At 40.6% G+C, this 9,654-nt stretch overlaps 1 protein-coding gene across 1 annotated transcript; it reads left to right on the top strand.

The window, feature by feature from the left end:
- The first annotated feature begins 229 nt into the window (after positions 1-229).
- tnfaip6 (tumor necrosis factor, alpha-induced protein 6) lies at positions 230-7,510 on the top strand. Its single transcript, XM_084022505.1, has 6 exons — positions 230-417; positions 2,131-2,268; positions 2,798-2,959; positions 6,683-6,911; positions 7,017-7,057; positions 7,140-7,510. The coding sequence occupies exons 1-6, from the start codon at positions 318-320 to the stop codon at positions 7,259-7,261; spliced, it is 792 nt and encodes a 263-aa protein (XP_083878631.1). The 5' UTR covers positions 230-317; the 3' UTR covers positions 7,262-7,510.
- The last annotated feature ends 2,144 nt before the right edge of the window (positions 7,511-9,654 follow it).

A 9,654-nucleotide genomic window follows, 5' to 3' on the forward strand; every position in this document is an offset into this window, starting at 1 on the left:
AGGAAAGTTGACATCTCAGAATTACTGGACTTTCTTCTCCGGGAAGCAGCCGTATTTATGACTTATAATGTCGTAAAAGTATGACACAGACCCCTATCTGTAACATAAATGTACAATATTATTAAAAGGAACAGAACTACATGTAAATAACCGTCTCAGTGATCCGAAACGGAACTTACTTGAGTGAAACTGGTAGCTTGCCTCTGGTGTTGGGGGGGCAGCAGCAGCAGCAGTCAGCTCCCTATATAAAGGCAGCAGCAGAGGGCAGAGCTCCTGGAAACATCTGGAGAGAGCAGCTGCGCACTGAGAGCTGCAGGATGCGCTTCTTCGCTCTCCTCGGGACGCTCGGGTTCCTGCTGAAAGAGGCGCAGGCGTGGGGCTACAAAGACGGAATATTTCATAACTCAATATGGCTGGGTGAGCAACCGTCTTTCTTGCTGTCATAGTAAATGTCGCTGGAAAAATAATACCGCCTACGGAGGGACATAATAAGGGACTACTTTTTTATGGACCGCGTGTAATTTAACCCCCCTGTGTTGAAGTTAAATGCGCAAATGATCGTGTAACCAATTATATTAAACTCAGTGTTATAACGGATTACTAGACACGACGACTTCCTGTTTTACTAATTATCAAAACCAGTATAATCATTTTTTCCCAATTATTATTCATCACAGTTCAGTTTGAAGTTCGACCAGTAACACACTTTTCGCACTTCACACTTTTTTCCTGTTCGTTTTTGCAAGTAACAACAGATCCTCACATAAAAGGCACATGATGAGGAGTAACACGGAGCAATTAAAGCAACACACCAGTCCAGCAGCTTTCCCTTGTGCCAAACAGCATGGGGCCAGGAATGACTTCACCCCAGGGCCCTCCAAACTGCAAACAGATTAGAGTCGTAAGAAAAAGATTGTTCAGCTGATTTATACGGCAATATACTGGAATTAGCCGCTGAAATGCTTATGACATCACAGCTGTGTGAAACAAGTCATACAAGCTGCAAAGGTCACTCATGTTCACCTTTGACTCTCACTTTCTGAACCCCATTCTTTCTGTTTTTATGAGGAGGGAGGGGAGCTAACAGATAATGGGTTCCTGAAGTCTGTAATATTCATGCAACGTCTGTCCTCTATTACAGGTTTTTTTGGGGGGGATTTCTTTTGAAAAGTCGATCACCGTAACAGAACCTGAAGGGGTTAGAAGTCAGCGGGTTCCTGTAGCTGTGAGCACAAACGTTTAATTAGTGTAGAAAAGCATTCATCAAGCAGGTTAAACAGATTAACACTTTCAATTTGAGGCTAATTTCTGAGCTGTTTCTGCCCGGTTTTGCAGTCATGCATACCCAAAGACAAAACAGGATCAGCACATGAATCCCCGCCGATGAGACCAGGGAGCAAAGTGACCAAATTGTTTGGTGAACATTCAAAATCTGGAAAAATGTCACACATTTATATCCTCTCCTTGTTTGATGTTTAGCTCAATTTGACCTTCACCCTTTCGCTAAAAATGTGTCCCCTGCTTGGCTGTGGCTCTGCGGGTAGAGATGAAGCCCTAAAACACCTTAATTAAGTATGAGCATCATCAGTATTCATTGTGCAGTAGAAAAGTTCCCTCTCAGGGTTTTTCCTGTTAAGATGTTTCTGCATGGATGTCTTAGTTTCTAACTCCTCTACGGCGATTCATCATATTCTCTAAGACCATCATATGTTTGAAGCGTTGCTATTCTGTGAAAACCACTTTTTTTTCATAAGTGCAGAAAATCCCCGTTTTCAGATTTGTGATGATGCATTTTTCAGCTGATCCAAGAGGCTTTTAACATAGTGATTTAGCTGAAGAAGTAGGAGGATAGGTGGTTTTCACCGGACAGGAGGGGATGAAAAACTGTCATCTGGAAAGTAACTAAAGTTGTCAGACAGATGTAGTGGAGCACAATATTCACCCCTGAGATGTAGTGGAGTAGTATAAACTGACATACAGTAAAATGGAAATACCCAAGTAAAGTGCAATTTTCTCAGTACTTAGTCACATTCCACCAGTGCAGATCGCTGAGGTTGCACCACACAACGGTTCCGCTCTCGGCTTCAGACAGTGGTAGCAACTTTTTTTTGTTCTCTCTCTCTTTAACAGAACAAGCAGCTGGAGTTTACCACCGGGAATCACGCAGAGGGAGATACCAGCTGACGTATAAAGAGGCCAAGGCGGTCTGCAAATACGAGGGCGGGGCGCTGGCCACCTATGAACAACTGGAGGCGGCTCGTGAAATAGGTTCGCTGCGACTCACGTGACAGACTCTTTCATCATAGCCATGCCAAGTGAAACATGAGAGGCATTAAACATCATGTCTGATGTACAACAGCATGCAGAAAATCGGCCTCATATGGTCATAGGGTAAAAGGTCACGAAAACTTTACTGTTTCATGACTCCGTGCCAGGTTTTAGCCCCCCCCCCGGAGTATAGTAAAAGCCTGTTAACACCTTCTTGGGTGGGTAACATCAGCGTTCCCTCGGTCCAGAGATTGATTCTAGTCACTCGATGAACTCTCCTCGTCAGCGGCTACCGTTGAGTTTCCCCACAGCCGGTCGACCTGGGAGGTCCTGCTTTTATCTGGCCTGTTTTGGCTGAGCGTCTGCTGTTTAAACCTCTTAACTTTGAGGCGCCACGAATAACAAAAAAGAACAGCAGAAAAACAAACTCTTATCCAGGGTTTGACTCCTGAGTTGAAAGAAAGAGTCTCTGTGGTTGGCTGGCAGAATACAGTAGTTTATTGTCCAGTATTGTTCTGCTCTTGTTCAGGTTTCCATGTGTGTGCTGCTGGCTGGTTTGACAGAGGACATGTTGGCTATCCCATCGTCAAAGCTGGCGCCAACTGTGGTTTTGGGAAGGTTGGCATCGTCGACTACGGACGCAGGCGGAACAAAAGTGAGAGATGGGATGTGTACTGCTACAACCCAAACTGTAAGTACAGGTTTAATACATGGTAGAAAACGCTGGCTTCAGCACATTTACTGAAGTACTGTACATAATAGATTTATACTTTTATTTTATGTAGATTCATACATGATAAACCCACAGAGATGTATCACTGGCTGCAGTTCATTTCTGCTGATTGTTTTGGTTTTCTTGTTTTGGTTTTCTGGTTTTCTGGTTTTCTGGTTTTTCATGTTTACTTAACAAGCTGTGATTTTACGTGCTAAACAAATAATTAAAACTCAAATAATATGATTCATTGCTGTTTCTAAAACTCTGGAAGGACATTCTGAATAATAAGTACTTCACATTTTGCCCTACTAAACTAAAACAATAAAAGCTGACAAACACACCGCCCCGACATTAAACTTAAAAAAACTTGTAATGGCTAATATGTTATGAATTATAGCAAACTCGGCCATAAAACCAAACAATGTGCTTAAAGAGCACAGAAGATCGCTAAAGATGTCGAGTTGAGTAATTGTGAACTTTTTGGTTCGGTTCACTGGTTGGTTTGTCTATTTGCAGGATTACAGAAAAAAAAAACATTACATTTTGGGGTGGTAACAAATCATGGGTTGGATACACAAACATTAGTTTTCATTCATGGAAACAGACTTCACAGATGTCTCCTAGTTCCCTTATCTATGGGTGCAGGTTTCACATTAAAACCGGGGCATTCAATTTCATGTTAATAAAGAAAACTATTGATTTATGCAGTGCGCTTTAATGCCAATATTTCTGAATGTTTACTGAATGTTTAGTACAATTTCAAATACAGGACTTTTGCTTGCAACAGTATTTATAAGGAGGTTAAAAGAAAAATATCTTAAGTAAAATATCTGAATGGTTTGAAAGAAACGGTGTGGTTTAAAGAGTAAGTGATGACTGCATGTCTGTGGTTAAATGTCAGAGTCCCAGTGGGGGGACTCGAGCCCACGGTTTAAAAATAGTCATCAAGTCTGAGGCTGCACAGACTCACTCAGGATGTTTCACGTCAAATGTGAGTAATGATATGGAGAAGTGACCAACACAGTGGGAGGGAGTTCTTGATTCTAAAGCCACAATCTCTGTCCCACCCTGTGAGTTATCATGATGGGACCAGGAATAAACCTGGAGGACGTGAGAACCTCAGTGTGGATAAGATGTCAGTGGAGTAACTGAGTAAGAGTTAACTGACACACAGACTGCCCCAGTGAGTCAGTGGTCTTAAAAACCACCACGTCTGAATGATTCAGTGTAACGTCAACCCCATTACGATTTTACAATCGGTGGTGATTTGTTTTTATTGTGTTTTTGTTCACATCTTGCGTCCTTTTAGTCACAAAATTACAAAAAAGCCCTATCTTTTATCAGGGAACTACATGGCTTCAATTTGTAAGGTTGGACGCCGCAGTGATGCTGAGCAGGAAGTGTACTGGTGGTTTTAGAGCAACAACTATGACAGCTGTGAGAGTGAACCAACACAAACAAAACAATGAGCTAAAAGTGTGGGGGCTTGTTTTAGTTGGACCCAGAAACAACTCTAACAATGTCTAAAAGTTTTTAATGTATAGTGTTGTGAAAAGGAACCAGCTGCTGATGGGGCGGTGAAGGGTGGAAGTTCAATGGGCACCGGTGGGCGGAGGAACGACTTTAAATTTATTAAAGAATTGTAATTAATACACTGTATGGAGTTTGCATGTTCTCCCGTGCGTGGGTTCTCTCCGGGTTCTCCGGCTTCCTCCCACAGTCCAAAGACATGTATTAATGACTCTAAATTACCGTGAATGTGTGAATGGTTGTCTGTCTCTACATGTCGGCCCTGTGATGTACTACTATGTAAAATTACATAAACTATGTAATTGCAACACTCATTTCTGATATATTTTTGGCTAACAACAGGCAGCCCCCTTCTGAAAAGGCCATATTGGCCTATTGGCCATCAGGGGGCGACCTCTCTGCTTGTAAAAAAAAGTCTTATTGAAAGGAAGTCTATGAGAAATGACCCTACTTCTCGCTTGATTTATCGCCTCAGTAAACATTGTCAACATGAGTTGAAGCAGGGTATGCTTTAGGGCATGGCTACCTTGTGATTGACAGGTCGCTACCACGAGTTGTCCGGTCTGAAAGTTGTCCGTGTTTAACTTATCCTGTGTGCCAAGTGTGTAGGGGAACCAATTGGAGGTTGACATGAAAACAGGAAAATGCGAATGGCCCAGCCAAGGTTTGGTTTGTCCATTCCGGGCTACTGTAGAAACAGGGCAGCTGTCTCTGTGAAGAAGACCCACTCTGTTTGTAGATATGAGCTTCTAAAAAATCAAGATGACGATGGCAAAAATTAAGATGACGACGGCAAAAATGCCAAATTCAAGGCTTCAAAACCGTATTCCATAAACCAGTGGATGATGTCACGGTGACTACGTCCAATTCTTATGGTCTATGGCTGATATACTGTACATACCGTTACAGATATGTGCTAAGATATGATAACATTGGCTCAGGCCAAGTTTATAAACTGATTTGTTCCCCTCAAAACAGGTAAAATTCATGAAACATTTTCAAACTGCTCCAAAAAATTTGCTTGAATTTAAACGTAATTTCTCTATTTTCCCAACAATTTACATTTCAGACTTTGTGGTTATGCGGTGTATTGTTAGACGAGATAGTCACTCATCCTATGGAGGCATGGCCTAATGTATTTTATTATTCTATCACTCTCTGCTCAGTGAAGCCGTCTCGGTGTCTACATCAGACATATTTGTTTTGCTTGAGCCCCAGTGATGGATGCTTTGTTTTTAATGATCCGCATCTGAGAAACAACGTCAAACAAGATTACATTCTTCTCGCTGCCGGACCTCCACTGGAAGAGCTTTTGATGTCATTGTCACCGGCCACAACATGTGTGTTTCATTTCCTTCATTCAACAACAATTTTCATTTTCCTGTTCTGAATTCATTTAGAGCTCACACGCAAGAGACCTACCCCCCTCAACCCAAAACCCTTCACAATCCCACCAGCTGATTAAAGGAGCACACAGGGGGACTTTAAGGTGGTCCTTTCACCCGAGTATGTATTCACATGTCCTCGGCTGACCATGGTCTGGAGCTGCCTTTTACTGCAGCCATGTAAAATGTCTCGTTGGTTTGTGTGTGTTTGACACATTTCCAATGTAATGCCTTCAGTGCAATGAGCACATTTTTTTGTGAGGCAAGGCCAGTTGATTTCTAAAGCACATTTCAGCAACAAGGCAAATCAAAGACGTTCCTTCACTAACCAACACTCACTGAGCCGAGTTACACGTACGCTCTGGTATGCGAAGGTCACGATGATCTTTCTTTGCATTCTTACTTTCTGATAACACGTAGGTAACCGGTATGCAAGTATGCACTGTGATTGACACAAACACATCCAGGTTGTGCATTGATTATGGAAATCTGACTTTACCTTTTTTTCTTTTTCCAGAGACCCACAAGAGTGAATTTGTAAAAGGATGTGTCGTATTAAGTTCAACATTACAAGTAGTCTACAATTAGGAAAATATGAACATTCAGGTTCCCTCGTGTGACTCACAGGTGTACTGCAGATGACTCGGGAACATAAAGCACCCATCCTTTGGGAATGACTGATGTAAATAACACAAGTTCCTGAACAGAAGATGCAGTAGCAGTAGCTGGTAGCAGTTTTTCACATGCCTATTTCAGACATCACATTCACTTATGTGTCTTACAGCCAAGGAGTGTGGTGGGGTGCTGACAGACCAGCAGAGGATCATTCAGTCTCCCGGCTTCCCTGAGGAGTACCAGGACGAAAGCATCTGCTACTGGCACATCCGTGTGCGCCTGGGCCAGAGGATCCGCATCCACTTCCTGGAGTTCGACGTGGAGGATGACTTGGGGTGTCTGGCAGATTACCTGGAGGTGTACGACAGCTATGATGACGTCTCTGGCTTCGCTGGCAGGTGAGGGGAAAAGTAGGATGTATCAAACTGAAACTATATATAAATATACAAGTACCAGTTCAACGTTTTCTTTATTTTTACTATCTTAAATCTGTTCGTTTACAGATTCTGTGGCGATTATTTACCTGATGATATCATCAGTACAGGTGAGTTGTCCTCATCATTATACCGCATTGTTGCACATATGGATCTCTTGATCATTTGTCTTTGGCGTTTTTGGTTTTACAGGAAACGTGATGACGCTGAAGTTCCTCTCTGATGCCTCAGTCACAGCCGGAGGCTTCCAGTTACAATATACTGCCTTTGATGGATCTCTGTTCTCACAGAATCACACCATTTATTTCCACTAACTGATGGTTTAATACACGGTTTAATACACTGGTGTAATCATGTTGCTGTATTCATGATGCGATTGTTAACATCATGTACTGTACTATTAATATGTCTTAGTAGCTGATTAAAGAAACGACTCATCATTGATTTGTGTTGCAGTTTCTGACATTGTTTTTATGTTCTAGATGTATTTAAAGAGATCCTGACTTTGTGCCAACCATTGTACTCTCATGTTTTTGTGAATAAGCATCTGGGTTAACTTTTAACAGTTGATTCTTTGTTTTTATGACCCATCATTGTTCTTTATGTACACACATACATACATATAACCGAATTATAAAAGTCTGTTGCACTCATGGATTGATAATGTTTTAGAATTTACCACTTTTCTAAATTACTTTATTTTGCAAATGTGTGACATTAAATTAAAATGATTGTAATTAAAGGAAATCTGAGAGGACAATGTCTACTTTTATACTTTTAAAATGCATTTTGTGCTTAATTATACCAAACATTGTTAGGCTTTGAACATCTTACATTTTCCTGAGTGTTTATGTTGTTCTTGTTCCTTCATGGTCATTTGCTGCATTTTGACATCTCAGCTAGTGGTGAAGAAGCGATCGTTCTCTTATTTGTAAATGTTCTCATAATCCGTGCAGCCAAAAATTTAAACACTCACCATTAGTGACTGACATCAGTTATTTCCAATACAATTAAAAAAACATTAATATGGTACAGGGCTGCACGGTGGTGTAGTGGGTAGCACTGTCGCCTCACAGCGAGAGGGTCCTGGGTTCGATTCCCTGGTTGGCCCCGGGTTCCTTCTGTGTGGAGTTTGTATGTTCTCCCCGTGTGAACGTAGGTTCTCTCCGGCTTCCTCCCACAGTCCAAAGACATGCAGGATAGGTTCATTGATGACTCTAAATTGCCCGTAGGTGTGAATGTGAATGTGAATGGTTGTCTGTCTCTACATGTCGGCCCTGTGATAGACTGGCGACCTGTCCAGGTGAACCCCACCTTCGCCCAATGACAACTGGGATCGGCTCTAGCCCCCCCGCGACCCTGAATACAGGATAAGCATAGACAATGGATGGATGGATTAATATGGTACATTATCTCCAGTTTTTAATTAACTGTATGTTTCAGTCTTTTTGTAGTTTTCTTTGTATTTGTTTTGTCCCCTTTTTGTAGACATACTGCATGTCTTTGTAGTCGGTTTGTGTCTCTTTGTAAACATTTGAGTGTCTTTGTAGTCATTTTATTTCTCAATGTGTAGTAGCCATTTTGATACAAGGTAATCACACAGGTGTAATTGATAACATTAATTATGGTCCTGTTCCATTTAGATGGGCTTGGTATTGTGGCATGTTGCCCCCGAACTGATTTTTATTTTTAAACTGAAGAAAAAATAATTTCTTATTGTTATTGTTGCCATCTGTTTGAAATTTTGGAAAAGGGAAAGAGTCACATGTATTTAGTATTCACTTTTATTTTGTGTACTTGTGCTGAAAATTAGCTCCTGGCTATATTCTTGTTTTATTTCTACTATAAATGCAAACTACAATTATTAATATTAATACTATTTCCTTTGTTTTGTGTTTGTTACCTGAATATCTTTAGATTTTGGATTGTTTGTTGGACTAAACAAGACATTTGAGGACTTCCCATGGGCTACTACAGGAAACTGTCAGTGGCATTTTCCACAATTTTGTAACGCTTAATAGACCATTTTTAGATTAATAGACAAAAAGAAGTGGATATTATTTTTTAGTTGCCCAAATCACAAGCACCACATGAATGGAAAAAGTGCTAATGTGTCATAATCTTACCTTTCAGTGCCACTGCTGCTTTTTGTTGGATTTATTTTGTGGCTTTATTTATTTATTATACTTAATTACCTGGACTCAATGATGAACATTAATTAAGTACATTTACTCAAGTACATTGTTTTACTACTTTACTGGAGTATTTTCACTACATTTGTCTGACAGTTGGAGTTATTTGTTACCTTGCTGATTATTAATACAATATATTCCTATATTCACAAACTACCCAGCAGTATATAAAACAATTTAACTGCTCCACGATTTAAGTAATGAACACATTAATTCATCAATGATCAAAAATGAAAAACAAACATTGAATAAGCAGATTTAAAACTCACAAACCCAGTCTGGTGAATGCTGTTTACTTGCATTTTAGTTGTGTGTTTATGTTGATCATTATTCATCATAATTACATTTTTACTGGCTTATGCATTTGTGGACTGTATCTTTGCTGCTGCTGTGGGCTTTCAGTTTGAGCGAGGTCCCATAGTTTCAATTAAAGCCATAAAAACGTTTGTTTTCCCTGTAACATTAAAGTGAGCTTGAATTTGGAAAATAAGAAACATATGCAGGTGTTATAGCCT

This window comes from Eutrigla gurnardus, assembly GCF_963514095.1.
Source record: "Eutrigla gurnardus genome assembly, chromosome: 12".
NCBI classification, from domain to species: domain Eukaryota; kingdom Metazoa; phylum Chordata; class Actinopteri; order Perciformes; family Triglidae; genus Eutrigla; species Eutrigla gurnardus.